We start from the raw sequence: 22,227 nt of genomic DNA, 5'->3' as shown, positions 1-22,227 counted from the left end.
GGGACAAGGAGGCAATGAGGCCCCAGCCCTGCAAGGGTCACTTGTCCCCTCATGGCCCCAGGCCCAGCAGCCATGGCCAAAGTGCTGCCCAAGGCGGCTCTGGCAGGGCTGTCTTGCAGCTGCTGCCCATCCCTGTGCCCTGTGCAGCCCAGGCTGTCCCACAGTGTCCCTGCCCTGCGCCTCTGTCCCTGCAGGCTGTCGGCATCCCCCGGCTGCCCCACCTGGCTGGGCCCTTCCTTTGCTGACAGCTCTGCCTCCTGCCTGCCTCTGCCTGCCCACACAAAGCCTGGGGCTGATACCAAAAGGGTTCATTCCATTTTTACCCTGCCTGTGAACTTTCAGCACAGGAACCTGGCATGCAGGGGCTGCTTTCCCAGCAAGGATGGTTGGAAGAGAAGAAGAAGACATCTGGCTCAAGGGTGCAGGGATAGAGGAAACAAGGAGTGAATCTGGGAACTTGGGGTGGGTTTTATGGAAATGGGTAAATTGTAATTCACATTTAGTGACTGTGTATAAGCAACACACTGGTAGAATTACATGTCCATGTGAGGTTGGGAGTTATCCCTCCCCAGACCTCAGGCCTGAATAAATGACACCCTCTGAAATAGCAAATTAGTGTTATGAAGTCTTGTTCTGATATTTCGGAGATTTGCTGACCGTGGTTCCTCACAAACCCAAGGAGTCAGCTGTGACACTGTGGAACCCCATGGAACAAAGGGTCCATTGTGACACAGCAGAACCCCATGGAACCAAAATCCATTTTGGCACATTGGGGCCACATTGAACCAATGGTCCATTGTGATACTGCGGATCCAAGGAGACCATTGTGACCCTGAGAAATCTCTTGGAACCAAGGGGTCATTGTGACACAGTAAGGCCTGGTGGAACCATGGGTCCATGTCACATGGTGACACCGCAGAACCTCACGGAACCAAGGTAGCCATGTTCTACTGCAGAGCCTCGTGGAACAAAGGGTCCATGGTGACACTGCAGAACCAAGGAGACTGCTGCGGGCAGTGTGAGAGCTCATGGAACCAGAGATCCATTGTGACACAGCAAGGCCTGGTGGAACCAAGGGTCTCTTGTTAAACTGTGTGGCCTCATGGAACCATGAGCCATTGTGACACAGCAGGGCCTCATGGAACCATGGAGGCCATTTTTACACTTGGAGGCCTTGTGGAACCAAAGGGCCATTGTGGCACTTCAGAGCCTTGTGGAGCCAAGGGGACCACGGTGACACTGTGGGGCTGCATAAAGCCAATGGTCTGTTGTGGCATGGCAAGGCCTTACGGGATCATGGAGACCATTCTGACACAACAGGCCTCATGCAAGCAAGGAACCACTGTGGGTTCTTGGCAGGCCAAGGAGCTGTTGGCACACTGTGTGGCACCATGGAACCAAGGAGGCCATTGTGACACTCCACGGCCCCATGGAACTAAGGATCCATGGAATATTTCAGGACCCTATGGAACCAAAGTCCATTGGGACATTGTGGGGCCTCATGGAATTCTGGGGGCCATGATGACACTTGGAGGCCTTGTCGAATCAAGGGGCTCTGCAGGGCCTCATGGAATCAAGGAGACTATTCTGACATTTTGAGTGCCCATGAAACCAAGGGTCCATTGGGACACTGTGGCACTGAGGAGACTTCTGTGACACTGCAAGGCCTCATGGAAGCAAGGGACCCTTGTGACACTCTGGAGCCCCATGGAAACAAAAGGCCAGTGTGACGCATCTGGGCCTCATGGAACCAAGGATCCAATATGACACCTCACTGTGACACTGCAGGGCCCCATGGAAACAAGGGGACAGGGAACTGGTCTGGTTGGCTTGGCCTGACTGGTGCAACTGCCCTTGGTATGTCGGGGGTCTCTTCTCATGTACCCCTGAAACCCTGGGGCTCTGGGCTTTCCTTCAATTGGAAAAGAACGGCTCTTCTCATTCAAGCATCCATGACCAAAAGGGGAGTTCCCCTCCAAATTTCCCAATATCCAGGGATTGTTCCCAGACAAAAGCTGCCATTACCAACAAGTCTGGCTGACCTAGTCTTCCTGAGAGCTGGGTCTCACCTGCCCTCAAACACTGAGGCTCTGTGCTTTCCTTCCTATGGAAAAGAGCTGTCCCTCCTGCACAGGCACCCATGGCCAAAGCTGGTATTTGTCCTCCAAAATTCCTTCATTCAAGGGTTTTTTCTCCCAGACAAGATCTCCCAGTACAGACAGGTCTGGCTGGCCTTGGCTTGTGGTGGTTGCCTGAATTCTGCCCTGAAACACTGGGGCTCTGCCCTTTCCATCCTAAGGGAAAAGAACCATCCTTCTTCTCCAGGTGCCCATGGCTGAAATTGGGATTCCACCACCAAAAGTCCTATATCCAATTATTGCTCCTACACAAAAGCTTCCATTACAGACAGGTCTGGCTGGCCTTGGTCTCTGGTGCCTGCAGTTCATCAGCCCCTGAAGCACTGGGGTTCTGTGCTTTCCTTCCTATGGAAAAGAATCTTTTTATTACTCCACGGCCAAAATTGCTACTCCTCCTAAAATATTCACACATGAAAGGTTTCTCCCAGACAAAATCTGCCCGCTCTGGCTGGCACTGTGGGCTCTGATGGCCACCTGTCATCTGCCCCTGAAACACTGGGGCTCTTGCCTTCCTTCCCATGGAAGTAGAACAGTCTCCTCGTCCAGGGGCCATGGCCAAATTTGAGATTTGGCCCCTAAATTTCATGTATCCAAAGATAGCTCCCAATCAAAAGCCTCCAAGAGAGACAAGTTTGGCTGGCTTGGCCTCCCAGGGGCTGCTTCTCATCTACCATCAAACCCTGGGGCTCTCTGCTCTCCTTCAGATGGAAAAGAAATGGCCTTTTCATCAAGGGACCAGTGGCCAAAACTTGTATTCCACCTCCCAAATTCTGTGTATCCAAGGATTTCTCTCAGGCACAAGCTGCAATTCCAGAAAGGTCTGGCTCGCCTTGGTCCTTGGTGGCCTCTGCTCATCTGCCCCTGAAACACTGGCCCTCTGTTTTCCTTCCAATGGAACAGAATCGTTGTTCACATCAAAGTGCCCATGGGCAAAACTGAAATTTGGCCTAAAAAATTCCATCTATCCAAGGATTGCTCCAAGGCAAAAGTAGCCAGGACACACAGGTCTGACTGGTCTTGTCCTGAGGTGATTTTCTTAGACTATCAGCAGAATGTTTTCATTTGCCAATACCTTGGAGAGGGCTGAGAGATCTCCCAAGATGGGGTTTGGAGGCCTCAAGCACATGACCACTGTACAGGGACAGTGGAGCTCTGTGCTCAGTGGGGTGGAGAAGGAGGACAGCAGAGGAGAGCCCTGGGAGGGACTGAACGGTGGTTTCAGAGATGGTGGATCCTTTTGACATAGTAGAGAACAGACAGAGAAAGAAAGAATTAATGCAAAGGACAGATAGGGAGGGCCAGACAGGACCCAAAGAGAAAGGAATTTCCCTCCCAGGGCAGGGCTGTGGTGCAGCACATCCCCCAGCAGGAGCCTGTAGCAGCCCCAGGCTCTGTGTGGGAAGGCAGAGACAGGCAGGAGGCAGAGCTGTCAGCAAAGGAAGGGCCCAGCCAGGTGGGGCAGCCAGGGGATGCCGACAGCCTGCAGGGACAGAGGCGCAGGGCAGGGACACCGTGGGACAGCCTGGGCTGCACAGGGCACAGGGATGGGCAGCAGCTGCAAGACAGCCCTGCCAGAGCCAACTTGGGCAGCACTTTGGCCATGGCTGCTGGCCCTGGGCCTGAGGCCAGGAGGGGACAAGTGACCCTTGCAGGGCTGGGGCCTCATTGCCTCCTTGTCCCTGCTCAGCAGCCTGGCAGGGGCCGCCCCATGCTCCTGCCCTTGGCATTGCACATCCCCACATGCCAGTGCCCATCCCGGGAAGAGCCCTGAGCAAGGAGGGAGGGACAGGATCTGCCTGGCCAGGGGCTGGGGCTCAGCCCTTGGCCCTTTGCATTCCTCAAATACATCCAGCTTTGCTCAACACCAGAGACAGCTTTCCCTTGTTTGTCCCCAGCTGTCATCACTGCCTCCAATGTTCTGCTCTAACTGGAACCTGGGGACACTTTCTGAGTTGAGTTCCTCAGTAGAACGCATAAAAACTTCAAGAAACTTTGGAGTCTAAATTTAACTTTGAGTGCTTGAGAAGTTTTTTGAAGACACTCTCTCAGGGACTGAGTCTGATGTAAACAACACCAAAGCCCCGAGAGGGTCATTAAAGTCCTTGTGCTGTGTCTGTGCTGCTGAGCTGGGCTGGGCTCCTGGCCCAGAGGCAACTCCTTGCAAACCAAGAAGAGCTTCAAAAAGACATTTCCATTTCTCCTGAGGAGCAGCTCCTCTCCCAGCCCAGCAGGGCTGGGGCACTGCCTACAGCCACCCTGGGCACAGCACAGAGGCACAGAGAGCTTCAATCATTCAGGGCTGGGAAGATGCTGAGAAGTGCCTGGGGCACAATCACTGCCAGCCCTTGGCACAGGAGCCTCTGGCTGCAGGAGGATGCAGCTGCAGCTCCTGGAGTGATCTCCTAAAGCTGGAACATCCCAATGCCTCCAGACTCTGTGAGTAAAAGACTGAATATTTCTGGTGCAGGGGAGGTGAAATGCTCATGAAACTTTGACATGCTGAGGAATGCTTGTCAGTCATAAAATATTTCCAATACAAGGATTTCATTAAAAATTAGGACATTTCCAAAGACTTTGTATTCAGTTTCCTAATGTCGGAGAATGGCAGGGAGCGGGGGATTAATATTAAAGATTGATTATGAATTATTAATTATGAAATTTTAAAAGTTCCCAAGACATTGGAACTGTTATTTTTGTGTTCTGTAGATTCACAGGAGATCCCTAATGTGCTTTCAGCCACTCTGCCAAAGCACAGCAGCAGCATCACCTTTGCTGGAGCCATCAGGCTCAGTCTGAGCTGTCCTTTCTCCCACCTGCAAACAGAACCTGCCCCAGCCAGTACCCTGCAAACAGGCAGGGTTCTGTAGGGCCAAGCAGAGGGCACAGAGATTTGGGGTCTGTGAGTGCTGGCACAGAGAGATCAGGCACTGGGAAACTCCTGCAGAAGGAAAATCTGCAGGAAGCAGAGAGAAGATCAGGGAAGGAGAGGAAACAAAACCCAGCAATGCTGTGGCAGGGAGAGTTTAGAGATGCCCACAGGATCCCCTCCAGTGCAGCCCCTCCCTCTGAACAAGCCCCCTCCCTCCTGTGCCCCAGCCCAGCCTCTGCCCTCAGGGCCGGGGCTCCAAGGTGTGCAGCCCCTCCTGTGCAGGCAGAGCTGCAGCAGAGCCGTGGGGCAGCTCTGCAGCCCCGGGCCCAGTTCTCTCTGCAGAGCACAGGGCTGGGAGCAGCTGCCCGGCCCTGGGGGCTCTGGAGGGGGCACTGCTGGCTCAGGGTGACGCTGTCCCCAGTGCCCAGCTCTGGGCAATGCTGTCAGTGCAGCCAGGGAAGGAGCTGCATCTCCCTTCATCCAATGCCAGCATAAGGACACTTGGGAGTTTCTCTGAGATTTCAGCCCGAGCTGGGAGCCTGAATCGAGGGTGCAAACCTATCCTAGAACAACTTTGAGTTATAGGATTGATGGGGAAAGGCAGAGGTGTTGTGACACTGAAAGTGCTGATGGGTTGGTGGAATGAGCAACGTGAGTCCTTGGCTACAAAACTGAAGCTGGGCTGTGGTGGATCCATCTGCTCTCAGCAGTACTTGGGGGTTGGTAAGAGAAACTTGGGAGTGTGAACATTCTCCATTTAAGAAATTGAAAGCCCAGAGAAACTCAAAACAGAATGAAGTGACAGATCATCTGCTCCCAGTCTGCACTCACCATCTGGCTGCAGGGAACTCACTTTGTTCTACCAGAGGGCAGCAGAAATGCTGAGTGTATCTGATATTGAAGAGCAGGACAGACAGGGGGGGAGCTCAAAAAGAAAACCTCACAACTCTTAAACACAAAACAGTGTCTGTGTATGTTACAGTGGAGGGTGTATGGGAAATGCCTTTGATTTTGGTTACAGATATCTCCTCTGACTCGTCACTGTCCCTTTCTCCATGAACAGGTGCCCATGTGCTGCCACAGCAAATGTCCAACAGCAGCTCCATCAGCCACTTCATCCTGCTGGCATTGGCAGACACGGGACAGCTGCAGCTCCTACACTTCTGCCTCTTGCTGGGCATCTCCCTGGCTGCCCTCCTGGGCAACGACCTCATCATCAGCGCCGTAGCCTGCGGCCACCACCTGCACACGCCCATGTTCTTCTTCCTGCTCAACCTGGCCCTCAGTGACCTGGGCATGATCCGCACCACTGTCCCCAAAGCCATGCACAATTCCCTCTGGGATGGCAGGAACATCTCCTACTCAGGATGTGCTGCTCTGCTCTTTTTCTTTCTGTTCTTCATTTCAACAGAGTTTTATCTCCTGACCGTCATGTGCAACGACCGCTACGTGTCCATCTGCAAACCCCTGCACTATGGGACCCTCCTGGGCAGCAGAGCTTGTGCCCACATGGCCGCAGCTGCCTGGGCCAGTGCCTTTCTCAATGCTCTGCTGCACACAGCCAATACATTTTCCCTGCCCCTGTGCCATGGCAATGCCCTGGGCCAGTTCTTCTGTGAAATCCCACAGATCCTCAAGCTCTCTTGCTCCAAATCCCTCCTCAGGGAAGTTGGACTCTTTGCTGTCAATGCCTGTTTAGCACTTGACTGTTTTGTGTTCATTGTTTTCTCCTATGTGCAGATCTTCAGGGTCGTGCTGAGGATCCCCTCTGAGCAGGGACGGCACAAAGCCTTTTCCACCTGCCTCCCTCACCTGGCTGTCGTCTCCCTGTTCATCAGCACTTGCACATTTGCCTACCTGAAGCCCCCCTCCATGTCCTCCCCATCCCTGGATGTGGCCCTGTACTCTGTGGTGCCTCCAGCCCTGAACCCCCTCATCTACAGCCTGAGGAACCAGGAGTTCAAGGCTGCGGTGTGGAGACTGGTGACTGCATGCTTTCAAAAACATTAAACTGCTGGGCAATATCTGCAAATAACTTGCAATCAAAGTCATCTTTGCTACTTCTTGTTGACTTCATTTTAGAGTTTCTTTACCTTTGTTTTACTTTTTTCTTATTGTCCAAAAAGAAATGTCATTGTTTGTTGAGTGGTCATTTTGTTCCTCTCTACCATCCCTGTGGCCACAGACTGTGGCAATGAGGGGCTGTGCTGTTGGTGCCTTTAAATGAAATGATGATCTCTCCCAACAAGGTTTTCTGCAGAGATGCCGTTTTGTTGCCTTCTCTGGAGCTGCAGCAGCAATGTCTGTGTGCAGAGCTGGGGGCAGATCAGGGCTGGCCCAGCAGCTGTGCCCAGCAGCAGCAGCAGCACTTGGTGTTGCCAGTGCTGCTGCCATGGCCCTGCCCCGCTGCCCTGGTGGCCCTGGTGTTGCTGTAGGGCCTGAGTGCTCTTGGGGCTGGGCACAGCCCTGGGGGTGGCAGTGCCGGGGCTGCAGCAGGGACAGGCCATGGGCACTGCTGGGGCAGCGCTGACGCCTCAGGCCAGGGCCTGGGGGCTCCAGGCTCCTTGCCCAGGCTCTCTCAAGAACACGCCCAGGCCAATGCTGAGCACAGAAAAGCCCCGTGAGCAGCCCCAGGCTGGCCGTGGGCAGGCTGGGGGCAAACAGCATGGCTGGGGCTCTGCAAGGGCCCTGGGACAGAGGGGAAGGAGTAGCAGAGCAGGGCCTGATCCATCCCCAGTGCGCTGCACAGCCCAGGGCAGCGTCCCAGAGCGTCCTCATGGAGCTGCCAACAACATCCCCCCTCTGCAGCCCTGGCCTCTCCCCCAGCTCACACAGGTGCCCCATCCTTGCAGGCACAGACATGGCAGCACTGGCTCAGGAGCTCCTGTTTGCATTGCACAGAGCAGGCAGGAGCACCCCCATGCTGTTGGTGTGGGGACATGAACCTGAGGGAGCACAAATGCCATCAGCCCCTGGGGCCAGCAAGGGCTGGGGGACACCAGGGAAACCACTCAGCTTTGTCCTGGCCTCTGCAGTCAGCCAGAAAGTTTGTTCCCATCAGCTGGGAGTTTCCTGTCCCACTGCAGATGCTGTTGCTCAGAGCCAGGGCTGCCTGGCAGCCACCCCCAAACTGCCCTGAGCATTTCCTTGGCTTCACCTTTGATTTCTTTACTCTTCACTGGTACAAATTTCTTCCCATTGCCCACCCCTGTTCCCTCCCCTGCAAACAGCCCATCCCTGTTTGCCCTTCCCTCTCTGGCCCCACTCCCCATTGCAGTTCCTGACTTGGCCCCATGGGAACGTCCCTTGGGCAGCAGGATCATCCTACAAGTGCTGCAGGAATTGTCTGCAGGCTCCTGCAGTGCCTGGTGCTGATCCCTTGCCAGAGGCACCCCAGGCCAGGAGGGCACATCTGGGCTGCTGTGTCTGGCTCTGGGGCTCCCTGTTCTGGGCAGTGAGGAGGAGCTGCAGAGGCTCTGCAGGACTGACAGGATGGGCTTTGGGGCTGGCAGGAGAAGCTGAGGGGCCAGGGGCTGCTGGAGCTTCTAAAGAGGAGGCCCAGGGCTCATCCTGCAACTGCTCCAAGGGTGGCTTCAGAGAGTCACAGAATCAGCAAGGATGGAACAGGCCATGGAGATCATCAAGTCCAACTTGTGCCCTGACAGTGCCTTGTCTCCCCTGAGCCTCCTCATCTCCAGGATAAACAACCCCAGCTCTCTCAGCCACTCCTCACAGGACTTGTGCTCCAGACCCCTCACCAGCCTTGTTGCCCTTCTCTGGACATGCTCCAGCCCCTCCATGTCCTTCCTGGGGGGCTCCAGAACTGGACACAGCACTCAAGGTGCTGCCCAAGCAGTGCTGAGCACAGGGGAAGAATCCCTGCCCTGCTCCTGCTGGCCACACCATTCCTGATCCAGGCCAGGAGCCATTGGCCTTCTTGCCCACCTGGGCACACTGCTGGCTCATGTCCAGCCTGCTGTCCATCAGTCCCTGCAGGTCCCTTTCTGCCTGGCTGCTGTCCAGCCACTCTGTCCCCAGCCTGTAGCACTGCAGGGGTTGTTGTGGACAAAGTGCAGGACCCGGCACTTGGACTTGTTCAACCTCACCTTGCTGGATTTGTTCTCAGGATCCACTCTGTCCAGGGCCCTTTGCAGAGCCCTCCTACCCTCCAGCAGATCCACACTCACACTCAGCTTGGTGTCATCTGCAAATTTGCTGATGCTGGACCCAATCCCCTTATGCTGATCATCAGTGCAGATATTGAAATCCACGCTGGTTGGCTCTGAACCCTCAGCCATCCTGTGGGTGCCCTGTGATGGCACTCAAGGTGATCTGTTCCATAACCTTGCTGGGCACCCAGGTCAGGCTGACAGGCCTGGAGGTCCCCAGATCCTCCTTCCAGCCCTTCTTGGGGATGGGCTCACACTGGCACCTCCAGTGCTCTGGGAGCTCCCTGCTGAGCCAGCACTGATGGTGAATGATGGAGAGCAGCCTGGGGAGCTCATCCACAGCTCCCTCATTGCCCTAGGATGGATCCTGTCTGATCCCATTCACCTGTGAGCATCTGAGTGGCTCAGCAGGTCACCCATTGCTTCCTCCTGGATTCCAGGGGCTGTTCTGCTCCCTGTGCCCATCTACCAGCTCAGGACAACACTTGTCCTGAGGATATCCTCTCCAAATATTGAAAATTGAAACAAAATAGGGGTAAAGTAGCTCAGCCTTTTCCTTATCTTTACTTACTATATTCTCCACTGCATCCAATAAAGAGTAGAGGTTCTCCTACTCCTCCTTTTTGCTATTTTTTTTTATAAAAACATTTTTATTCTTTTTGCAGAACCCTCCAGGTTAAGTTTTAATAGAGTTTTCAACTCTCAGCTTTTCTTTCTGTATGACCCCTAAAAGACTTCCTGAGTTGCTGGTCCTTTTTCCACCCCTGAGTCTCCAGAAAAGCTCCATGGGCAGCCAGGCCAGTCATTTTCCTCACTAGCTCATCTTCTGCCACACTGGGACAGGCTGCTTCTTCCCCCTTATGATTACTTTCTTGAAATGTGTCCGTCCTTCCAGGACCCCTTTGTTTTTAAGGGCTGTTTCCCTTAAAGCAATCAGTACCTGATTAGGTATTCCCCAAAACTGGAGCCTAAACAGGCCAAAGTCTGCCCTCCCTATTTCCAGTGAAGAAGCTTTGTTGCTGCCCCTCCCTCTTTCACAGAACATTGAACACTTCATTATTTCATGGTCACTGTGCCCCAGGCAGCCTCTGAGCCCCACATCTGCCTCCAGCCCTTCTCTGTTTGTGAACAGCAGCAGACAGAGCTTTCCTTGGCAGTGGGAGTGTTACCAAAAATTTAGTAAAACAGAAAATTCCTTAACCCCAATGTAGCATTAAGAAGCAGCATTCTTTATTCAGCTGGATGCACGGGGGAGAGCTCCTCCCAAAGCTGTGCATGCTGAGTACAGGAAAGTTTCTGTTTATATTCTGTATTTTGCATACATATTCATTGATTGTCCTGGACTAAAAATACATATGATAATCATTTCCCCAAAATCATTAATATATTTCCCCTCCCCTTTACCCATGCATTCTCCTCTCCTGGTGGTCCCTGGTGCTCGTGGACCCCAATGTTCCCGTGGGCCTGGCTGAGCTGGCAGGACACTGAGGCTGCTGAACTTCCAGTTCCCCTTCTCACACAATGGGCACTGTGTGGTTTCCACAGGCCTGGGGTTGTGGAGAACAAGCTCCAGGTGTGAACTCACCTGGTGAAGACAATTTATCATCTGGTACCATGTGGTCACAGAGTGGGCTATGACATCACAGAGTGGGTTAGGTGAGGTCATTGAGCATCCATGGCATCATAGTCTGCCTTTGTGACATCAGAGATTCAGCTGTGACATCACAGGGCAGAGGTCTGACATCACAGTGCAGACTATGGCATCACAGACTCTGGTGTGACATCAGAGACCAGCTGTGTGACATTGGAGAATGGGCTGTGACATCCCAGAGGGACTGTGACATCCCAGAGGGGCTGTGTGACATCCCAGAGGGGCTGGGTCAGGTCACTGGGTTGGTCACTCTGCCCCAGCTCCCCCTCACAGTTTCTCCCAACAACTCCAATGCTGTCCATGCCCAGCAGGGTCCCTGTCCCTGGGATCCCCCTGGCCCACCTGGAGCCACAGCCTCCACCAAAGGATGTTCCACAGGATCCACCCCAGAGCCTGACATGGGGACAAGGGGCCAGGGCTGTGTGACCAGGACATCAAGGACGGGGATTATCCAGGTCACTGTGGCCTGGGTTGGGTTGCCCAGGGCAGGAAAGATGTCTGGCAGCTGGAGCAGGGTCTGGGAAGGGCCTCCAAGGTGGGGCTGGAGCCCCTGGGCTGTGAGCAGAGGCTGAGGGAGCTGGGCTGGTCCAGCCTGGAGCAGGGAAGGCTGAGGGGCTCCTCATCCCAGCCTGGCAGTGCCAGCCCGGAGGGGATGGAGAACACAGAGCCAGGCTCTTCACAGGGGGCTGGGGGGAGACAAAAGCCGATGGGTGGAAGGGGAAAGAGGGGAGATCAGCCATGGCATGAGCAGATGAAATGAGTCAGGCTGGTTTCAGCATTTCGTCAACACCAAGAGCAGCCTGACATCCCTTTTCCATCCACCACTGATAGATTTGCAAATCAGGAATTGTTTGAGCTGTTCTGTCCTCAGTCCAGGACAAGAATCCTGATACAAGAACTTAATTGTGTTTATATCTATCACAAAACCACGTTAGTCAAAAATTAATTTTAGTATGCAAATCACTTGTGAACAGTGGACTCATCAGACACGCTGGGACATTGCACATAGCTCAGGGAAGAGTTTGTAATTGTGTGATTGTTATTTTAATGGTGTAATTTTTATGAAGTTATATCCTGCTCAACTGTGGTCTGTTGGCTAGGTCCAGTGTGGGCTGGAGGGAGCTCAGATTTGCACAAGGCTGCTCTGAGTGCCAGCCTTGGATGGGGAAAATGGTGGGGTGGGGGTAGGGACAGAGTCTGATTGATTGCCAGCCATGAAAGGTCTTGATTTTCATACCCAGTCAAACTGCATGAGGAGGTACTTGGATTCAGTGTCAAATGGAAATTGCATATATCAATTTATGAACAGGGGAAAAAAAATTAAACAGGACCTAAAAAATGTTTTCTCACTGTCTTTTTAAATAGAACACATTCAGTTGAATGCAATTCTGAAATCTCTCTTATTAACCACACAAGATTTGGAAACTGAAATCAAATTATCCCCAGAGATTTGGCTTGTTAAGGTGTTCTGAATGTTAATGAGTCCAGGGACACTGAATTCCTGCACTGAAGAGCTGAAGGCTGAACAAGCCTTTCAAGCAGCACTTGGATTCAGTGTCAATTGGAGATTGCACATATCAATGAATTAACAGGGAAAAAACCTAAACAGGACTTAAAAATCATGTTTTGTCACTGTCTTTTTAAATATATTGCATTCACTTTGGATATACTACTGAGATCTGTCTAATTAACCACAAATCATTTGAAAATTGAAATCAAATTATTCCCCGAGGCTTGGCTTGTTTAGCTGTTCTGAATGTTAATGAGCCCTGAGACGCTGAATTCCTGAAGAGCTGAAGGCTGAACAAGCCTCTGGAGCAGGAAAATTCAGCAGCAGCCTCCAAGGTGCTGAGGATGTCAGCAGCCCCCACTGAGGCCATGCCTGCCCAGAGACCATGGGGGAATGGGCAGACAAGGAGAGCGTCCCTGGGGCTGGGGCAGCACAACTCAGAGGCACCAGTGGCTCCAGCTGGGCAATGGAGTGTGGAATGGGGCTGGGAAAGCCCTGCCTGGGCTGGGCCAAGCAGGACACACAAGCCCTGACTGCCATCCAGTAGAAAACTCTGTCAAGGAGATATTTAAAAGGAATTACAATTGTTTCTGTATTCTGAATTGGACTTCCTGGAGAAATACCAACAAGAGATCCTCAGGAGCTTAAAACAACAAAACAGTCTTTACTGGTAACTTTGGAAAATCAGAGAATTTTTGGCAAAAGATTTAATATGACATTCAATCAACACAGAACACTTCTTAAAGCACTGACTTGGCCCATTCAACTTCACAAACTCTAAGCTATTTGAATTTTACCTTACTCAAATTTGCAAAAGGACCGAAATAGAAGAAAAGGATAGAAAGAGAGAGAGGCAAACAGGATACAGAGGAGCATACACAGAGGTACCAACTCCTGGATTCCAGTAGTGTTTAGATGGAAATTCCAAGAGGAGGTAGGGTCAAGATGTGTGCTTGCCTTGTGGTCAGCCTTCAATTCCCCTTGGTCATCCTGGGCCCTTTCCCCAGGTGGGACTGTGGGTCATTTGATCCCTCAGGAGCTGAGCTTGGGCTGCAGAGGTAGCTGTGGAGCATTGCCTGTGCTGTGCCAGGGACTGGCAGACACTGCTGGGCTGGGATAGAGGCTCTGGGGGCATTGGGGTTCCAGGGCAGAGCAGGGCTGGGGTTCCAGGGCCAGGCAGGGCTGGGGTTCCAGGGCAGGGCAGGGCTGGACCTGCCCCTTCCTCCCCTATTGGAATAAGATCCCAATATTACCAGGTAGATTGTGCCTGGGCTTGTCTGACCCCTGCTCCTGGGCCAAAGGCGGCAACTGTGGTGTTTCACCTCAGAGACACTTTTGGCTGGCTGGATGGTGCAGCTGAGCACCGAAACAAGTCCAGGCTTGTAGAAAGTCAGTTTGCCTCAGGTGGGAAGGCTTCAGGCTAAGGTGAGGAGGAAAAGGAGACAGATTCTGCCGGAGGGTTAATGTCAAGAGTTTATTCCATGGTCACAGACGTCTGAATCTCAGGTAACAGCTCAAACAGAATCCCGACCGCATGGCCTGAGTGACTTTTTAAGCTTTGGGGGGAGGGGGAGGGAAGGGACAGGTGAGCCACCAACCAGGTGGGAGGGGCAGGGTCTCAGGGAATGATGACACCCAGACAGACCAATGACCTCTGGGCACAGGGGCATCTTTTGAACCTGACCAACCACACAATGGCCTTGCTGGAATGTTAAGACTGATTGACAGCCCAGCAGGGGGCGAGGGGGAAGGGGAAGGGGAAGAGAGATATTGCCACACCTGGGAAGGGGCTGGGAAGTTTAAAACAGGAAATTGCAACACACTGCAACACTCCCCACACATGAAATGTCTTGAGCCAAGAAACTCCTCCACTCTGTCACAATAAGGAATACTGGAGGTGAAATCCCAATTCTGGCCATGGGCACCTAGATAAGAAGGACAGTTCTTTTCCTTAGGAATGAAAGCCCCAGTTCTCAGTAAATTTCTGGTTTGATTGTTTGGATTCTGTTTGGTTTTGTTGTTGCTTTGTTTCCTTGTTGTGCCTGAAGTGTCCAGTCAGGAGCAGAGTGACTCTTTCCAAGGAACCTTGTGCTGCTGTCCCTTAATATTCAGTCTGGTTTCTGCTGCTCCCTTGCTGGGGATTTTTTCAGTGCTCTCATGGCCTCGTTGGTAGCAGGGTGAAGGAGCCCTGGCCCAGGCTCTGGCCCTGGGGGACACGGGGACGCTGCCGGGGGGTCCTGTCCCCCTGTGCCACCCCCAGGGCCCCAGCCCCCATCCCCGTGTCAGGCTCTGGGGTCGATCTCATGGAACATCCTCTGGGGGAGGCTGCGGGGCCGGGGGCGGGGAGACCCGGGGGGACAGGGGACCCCGCTGTGCACGAGCAGGGTTGGACTGCTCTGGGGGGAGCTGTGAGGGGGGCCGGGGCAGAGTGACCTCCCCAGGGACCTTACACAGCTCCTGTGATGTCACACTGCCCCTGTGATGTCACACAGCCCCTGTGATGTCACACTGCCCCTGTGAAGTCACATAGCCATCTCTGTGATGTCACACTGCCCCTGTGATGTCACACAGATCCCTGTGATGTCACACAGCCCCTGTGATGTCACACAGCCCCTGTGATGTCACACAGATTCTTGTGATGTCACACAGCCCCTGTGATGTCACACAGGCACTGTGATGTCATACAGCCTGTGTGATGTCACACAGATCCCTGTGATGTCACACAGATCCTTGTGATGTCACACAGCCCCTGTAAAGTCACACAGCCCCTGTGATGTCCCAGAGCCAACTCTGAGATGCCACACTGTGATGTGATACAGCTCTGCTCTGTGATGTCACAGAAGTCTCTGTGATGTCAGAAAGTCACTCTATGATTTCACAATCTCTACTGTGATGTCACAGCCTGCTCTATGATGTTACACAGCCACCCAGTGTTGTCACAGCCCACTCCCTGATGTCACAGCCAGCTCTGTGATGCAACAACCCTCCTCAGTGATGTCACAAAACCCTCTCTGTGATGTCATACTGACACTCTGTAAGGTCACAGCACTTACTTTGACCTCACTGCCAGCTCTATGATGTCATGCAGCCATGCCATGGTCTCACAGCCTGTTCTGTGATGTCACACAGTCCCCTCTATGACGCTGTAGCTGCTCAGTGGCCTCACACAACAAACTCTGTGATGTTACAGCCCAATCTGTGACCTCACACAGCCCACTCTGTGCTGTCACACAGCCCCTTGCTGACATCCCAGCTGCTCTGTGCCTCTGTGACACAGCCCCAGAGGTGCTGCTGTGACACAGCCCCCTCAGGGCCATCCCACAGCCCCTGCCAGTGCTGAGCCCCTGTGAGCTCTGTCTGTGCCCTGCTGGTGTCCCTGAGGGGCCCTGGCAGTGCCCCAGCCCTGCTGGGCTGTGCACAGGAGCTGCTCCTGGCCAGAGCTGTCTCTCTGCAGCGCTGCCCTTGCCAGGAGCTGCCTCTGGGCCAGGAGCCCGGCCCAGCTCAGCAGCACAGACACAGCACAGGGACTTTAATGAGCCTCTGGGGCTTTGCTGCTCTTTGTATCAGACTCAGTCCCTCAGAGTGTGTTTAAAAACTTCTCAAGCACTCAAAGTTTAATTGAAACACTGAATTTGCTAGAAGATTTATTGGGTCCCACTGAGGGACAGGACTGAGAAAATGTCCCCAGGTTCCAGGTAGAGCAGAACCCTGGAAGCACTCATGACAGGCAGGGACAAGCAAGGAAAACGTGTCTCTGTGCTGAGCAAAGCTGGATGTGTTTGAGGAATGCAAAGGGCCAAGGGCTGAGCCCCAGCCCCTGGCCAGGCAGATCCTGTCCCTCTCTCCTTGCTCAGGGCTCTTCCCGGGATGGGCACTGGCATGTGGGGATGTGCAATGCCAAGGGCAGGAGCATGGGGCGGCCCCTGCCAGGCTGCTGAGCAGGGACAAGGAGGCAATGAGGCCCCAGCCCTGCAAGGGTCACTTGTCCCCTCCTGGCCATGGCCAAAGTGCTGCCCAAGGCGGCTCTGGCAGGGCTGTCTTGCAGCTGCTGCCCATCCCTGTGCCCTGTGCAGCCCAGGCTGTCCCACGGTGTCCCTGCCCTGCGCCTCTGTCCCTGCAGGCTGTCGGCATCCCCCGGCTGCCCTACCTGGCTGGGCCCTTCCTTTGCTGACAGCTCTGCCTCCTGCCTGCCTCTGCCTGCCCACACAGAGCCTGGGGCTGCTCCAGGCTCCTGCTGGGGACGTGCTGCACCACAGCCCTGCCCTGGGAGGGAAATTCCTTTCTGCTGCTGCCCAGGCTTGGCCTGCCCACCTGCCCTTGGTGCCATTATTTCCTTCTCATGCCTCTACCCTCCAGGAAGAAAAGCTCCAGCCTCTCTGAAACCACCCTTCAGCCCCTGCCAGGCTACTCCTGTTCTGTCCTACGTGTCCACCCCACTGAGCCCAGAGCCTGCAGCCTCTACCTGCTGGTTATGTAATGAGGCCTCCAAACCCCATCTTGGGACATGTCTGGGTCCTCTCCAAGGTTTGTGAAAATGGAAAAACAGCGGTCAAAGGTATTTTCTCCCAAATCTTGCAGTGGCAGAACAAGGGTCAATATGTCTGAAGTGAATGAGGTGGGATTTACATTTGTTAGAAGGAGGAAATATTTTACAGTGATGAGAGTGGAACAAAATTGAAACTGTTTCTCCAGAGAAGTGGATGTGCCATCCCAGGAATTATACAAGACCAGGAGCTTTGTTCAACCTGACAACGGGAAACACTTTCCCTCCCCAAGAATGGAATTCCTATTGTGTGGGTTCTCTAATGTGCTCACAAGGCTTCTGGCCAGAATGTCAGCTGAGGGCAGCCAGGCTGCTGCAGCAATTCAGAGGCATCTCCCCAATAATTTTAATAACCAGATGATAACAACCCACTGAAACTTGAACAGAACTTGTTCACATTTAAGTAGTTTAAGCAATCACTATCGGGAAAATGTATAGACCAGTACATTTAGAAAATGTTGCATTTATTCAGTGCAAAAAAAAAGCACAATCAGTAGAGCATATATTGTTCATCCACTCAGCTGGGCAAACCACTAAACTGCTGCACCAGAGGACGGGCACTATCCCATCCTGTATTTCCCTTTGTCATTCTCTCTCAGAGTGCAGATGAGACAAAACCAAGAAGTTCAACTTGAGTCAATCCTTACCTTCAAAGGAAATTCGTGAACCTTTTGCAGAAGCCAATGCTCTGCACGTTGATGAAATCTTCGCAGAGGCCAATGCTCTGCAGGTGTAGGAACTTTGCAGAGGCCAATGCTCTGCACCTTTAGGAATTCTCTGCGCAGGCCAATGCCCCGTGAACAATTCACCTGGCGAATCGCCCGGTGCAGCCGCCTGCAGGAGCCCAGGCTGCGCACACCCAGCCAGGGCCGCGTTCTCAGGCAGCTGAGGCCGCGCTGCTGTCACAGACGCCGCCGCCGCGTTCGCGGTTCCCAGGCACCCGCGGCCCCCGGCAGCCGCCGCCGTTTTCCGGATCCTGCCCCTCCCGGCCCCGCACGGCCCCCCAAGATGCTGCCGGGGCTCGGGGGCTTCGTCTGCCCGGGCTGGGGCTCGGCCTCCCCTGCGGGACAAGGTGAGGGGGGGTCCCCGGGGGTCGTGTTCCCCCCGGGGGCGTGTGTGAGTCCCCAGTGTCCCCCCCAAGCCAGGGTCACCCCATTTGCTCTGCCCAGAGCTCCTGAGCCAACTCCTGCTGCCCCCCGGCAGGGGCCTTGGGGAGCCCCCCGGGGACCCCCTTGAATACCCATTCCTGGGCACTGGGACCCCCCCGCATCTCCTTCAACAGCTGCCGGACCCCCTGCACCCCCTTATCCTGCCCCGACACCCCCTGCACCCCCTTTCCCGGGTATCCTCCTCTGGCAGCCCCTGGATCCCCCGGACCCCATTCCCGGCCAGCCGGGGCACCTCACCCCCAGGCCTCCCTTCGCCCAGGGACCAGTGACGCCACCAAAGACGTGGGTCGCCATTGGCAGACAGCAAAGAGCGGCGCCAATGGTGGGGCCGGAGGCGGCTAAGGGGGCGGGGCCGCAGCAGAGCAGCGCGATGGCTCCAGCGCTGGGGTTGGGGGCGCTCCTGGGGCCCGGGGGGCGGCGAGAGCTGAGGGGGACCCCCGGCACCGGGACTCTGGGGTCGCCCGTTCCGGAGCACTGAGGGGCCCCTGAACCCCCATTTCTTTGGCGCCGCCATCCCCCCGCACCCCCATTCCCGGGCATGGGTTCCACCCTGCGCCCCCTTATCCGGCACCAACAATCCCCGCAGCCCCTTGCGGCAATCCCCCCTCTCCCAGCCCCCAGAGCCCCCTTTTCTTTGACCCAGAGACCCCCTGAACCCCTATTCCTCCCTTTGGGTTCCCCTCCCCACCTCACCATGCCGTGCTTCCCAGAGCCGGAATCCAGCGGGAATCTCACCCTGGTGCTCCCTGTGTCTGTCCGCACTGCCATCGGCGTTGTTCTCCTCATCGGATTTGGCGTCTGGAGGCTCCAATCTGCTTCCCTCCAAAACCCTTCCTGGGGATCACCCTGTTCTTCCCCCCTCCCAAGACTTCTGGGGGTCCCCCATGTCCCACCCAGCCCCCCCCAACTCCTCCTGGGTCCCCCATAAGCCGCACATGGGGATTCCTGGGAGTTCCCCTGTGTTCCCCCATTCCCAGGACTTTGGGGGTCCCCCCCGACCTATCCGTGCCCCCCCAGATTTCTTCTACAGCCCCCCTGTGGTGGTGGGGGCTGGGGGCTGAGTGCTGGTGCCCCTTGCCTGCAGCAGATCCAGCGCTGAGGGGAGTTCGGGGGTCCCTTTGCATTTGGGGTCCCCTGGGGGTTGGGGTGACTCCCCGGGCCCCCAGGATCCCCCTGAACTCACTGATGCTGCCTGTGCTCAGTGAGGGGGCTCATTCCCAGCACGGGGTCCCAGCTCTGTCACCAGCATTGCCAAGGTACCCCCAAAACCCCCAAAACCTCCAGGGAACCCCAAACCCCGTGGAACAAACCAACCTCCCTGGGACCCCAAAACCATCCCTGGGCTCTCCAAAAGCTCCCCAAGACTGCAAAACCCCATACAGACCCCCCCAAACCCTCTCAGGAGATCAAAATTCACACAGGATGTCCCAACACCTTTCCAGGTCAACCTGAGAAGGTTCATACCTGGCATGGGATCCCCATCTCTGTCACCGGCAGGTATCCCAAAACAGCCTTGGATTCCTCTTGGCATCGCCTAATCCCCCCGTTGGACCCCAGAAAGCCCCCCTTGGGAACCCCCAAAAATCCACCATGACGCCCCAAGATCCCCGGTATACACAAAACCCCACCAGGAACCCCTCACAACAGTTTATACCCAGCACAGAGTCACCATCACCCAGGTACCCCCAAACCCTCCCAGGACCCCCAAACCTCCCTGGGACCCCCAACATTCCCAGGATCTCCAACTCCCCCTCCCGGGCTCCACTGTCAGAATCAATGGGAGTGGTGTTGCCCTTTCTAGGAGAATTATAGTGGGACCCGACCATAGTGGGGGCCCTAAAGCGGCGATGGTAGAGAGAACCCCAAAAATCACCCTGGGAGGCAAAACATCCCCTACAGGGCCTTGGAGTGGGGGCCCCATAAAAATGCCAATGAAAGCTGTCATGATCCCCCCTTGAAAGGGGCTTGTGTGGCTGCGGCCCCACAAACACCCTAAAATCGGAATGAAAAAAACACCCTTGAAGTGGTGGGATTTCCCCAAAAAACCCTCAAAAGAGAAAACCTTCACTTCAAAGGGGCCTGGAGAGCCTTAAAGGGCCTCGAGGAGGGACAAGATCCCCTCCTCTGCTGGGGCCTCTCCCAGCCAGGCACTCTCCCGTTCGCTGCCCTCGGGGCAGCCCCTGAGTCTGTCCAAACACGGGAACTTCGCCGTGCTGAGCCCAGATCCAGAGTCCTGACTCCTGCACAGGGCACAGCAAATCCCTCGCTCGCTGCTGTGCATTGTCCCTGCTGAGGCTCAGACACTGGCAGGGCACATTCCCTGCCTGCAGGATTCGTGCCGACCCAAGCGCTGCACTGATGGCTCCAGCATTGCTTTCCAACAAAACCAGGGCAAGGCAAACTGGGTGTAGCTCATGGAATATTACAGTGGCTAAAACTCGCTAAGGCATCCATCTGAGAGGTGAGATGCATTTGGAGTTCATGGCATGGAGAAGCAGTGCAACATGGAACAGGGGAGAATAGAAATAAATAGAGGAAAACATACTGGATTGTTCCTTCCCATTTTCATTTCACTTCTGGAAAGCTGTTTCAATTGTCTAGGAATCTTCTCCACACTCCTGTCTGCCCTTTTCAAGAACCTTTCCTGGAGAACGAGGTGCAGCTTCTGTCACAAGATGTGCCCTCAACTGCAGCTTCTCTTAGCTTTCCACACTGTGAGTGCAGCACGACTTCTGCAGCAAAGCAAGACAAATGTATGGATTCCTTGACAACTTGTCCTTTCTTTTCCTTGTGAGCTGGGGAGTTGTGCCATTGCTGAGTTTTTCATTGTGCCTGTTCTAACCCTAGAGAACAGGAGGTTTTGTTGGGGACTTGCTGGGGAATGCAAGCCTGACCGAATGCAGAGAGAATCTCCAGGACACTCTGGGAGCTCCCGGGGCTGGGCTCGGGTTCCCGCTGGGACTCTGCAGAGCGCTGGGCTCCAAGTGGGATCAGCAGCAGTGCAAAATACCTCTGGGCATCTCCATTTTCTGCTGCTCGGAGGAAGCAATGAAGGCAGCCAAGTTCTGTATTTTCCCCTGATAGATTTTTTCATTTGATTGGCAACTCCAGAGGCAATTTCTATGATGGTCTCTGTAAGTTGATTGCATTTAAACAGCACCAGCAGCAGGGCTGTGTTTGAGTGCTGCAAATGTGATCTGTGAGGCTTTCATTCCCCTCGACTTAATACTCAAGGACTTGTGAGCATTTCAGTCTCTGCTAATCATGATGCCTGTGACAAAAACACTGAGTTCACCATCACAAAAGCACAGTGGGCAGCAGTGATTGAAAGAGGGAAGTGCAGTTGTACTGATAAAATTCAGGTGGCAAGCACAAGAGGGCCAAGAGCAGCCGTGATCTCCAATTGCCAAGGCAGAGGCAGCAGCAGCCTCCTGCTGTCAGCTCAGGGTGAGTAAAGGAGCGCTGAAAACAGCGCTGGAACCCGATCCTTTCATCCCCTGAGGGCTGGCTCAGGGCAGCACAGGCGGGCCCTGAGTAGTCAGGGCTGTGTGTAGGTGCTGGCTGCTCTGCTCCCGAATTGAGCTGGAAAAAGCCCTTGGGAGCTGAGGCAGGAGCAGGCGGGAAGGGGCCGGCGCTTCTGCTGATCCTGGCTGGGAGCCCCGGCTGGGCCGGGCTGGCGCCCCCTGCGCTGCTGCTGCTGCTGTGAAGAGGCAGAATGTGTGGAAGTTCAGCGAGTGTCTGGTAAGAACAGCCTGCGAGCCCCAGCCTCAGCCCGGAGAAGCCCCCTGAGCGCGGTGCTCAGTGTGCAGGGCGGGCAGCTGTGCCCCTGACCGGCGCTGCACGCAGAGGCCGCGCGGGCTCTTCTCCAGGCTCCCGTGGGCCTGAGTCGGGTGCCCATGGAGCCCCGGCCCGGCGGGGCTGCGGGGCGGCTCCGCGGCTCCCCGGGCAGCAGCCGGCCCTCTGCCCCCTCCCCTCGGGAGCCCTTGGCCAGCGGCTGCTGGCCGCGCCTCAGGGCTGGGCGGGCAGGCGTGGCCGGCGATGGGCGCAGGCAGCGCCCGGCCCAGGGGCTGAGCCCGCGCCAACCCTTCCCTCCTGCCGCTCTCTGCAGCTGGCAGAGGACAGGAGCCAAGCGGCCGAGCACGTGCGCCGGGCCCTGTGCTACGTGGAGAGCCCACAGG

General features: G+C 55.0%; 1 protein-coding gene across 1 annotated transcript; it reads left to right on the top strand.

Moving 5' to 3' along the window:
* Positions 1-6,474: 6,474 nt before the first annotated feature.
* On the top strand, positions 6,475-19,110 carry LOC128946049 (olfactory receptor 14J1-like; the record flags this gene model as incomplete). The annotated part of the gene is made up of 3 exons (XM_054289980.1): positions 6,475-6,927; positions 18,240-18,371; positions 19,027-19,110. Coding segments are annotated over 3 exons (669 nt in total), but the record flags the coding sequence as incomplete, so codon positions are not given.
* Between the last annotated feature and the right edge of the window lie 3,117 nt (positions 19,111-22,227).

Source organism: Melozone crissalis, unplaced genomic scaffold (genome assembly GCF_028551555.1).
Source record: "Melozone crissalis strain CALT ecotype California unplaced genomic scaffold, PUWL_Pcris_2 ptg000073l_1, whole genome shotgun sequence".
Classification (NCBI taxonomy): Eukaryota; Metazoa; Chordata; class Aves; order Passeriformes; family Passerellidae; genus Melozone; species Melozone crissalis.
This window is presented reverse-complemented; position numbering and strand designations above follow the sequence as displayed.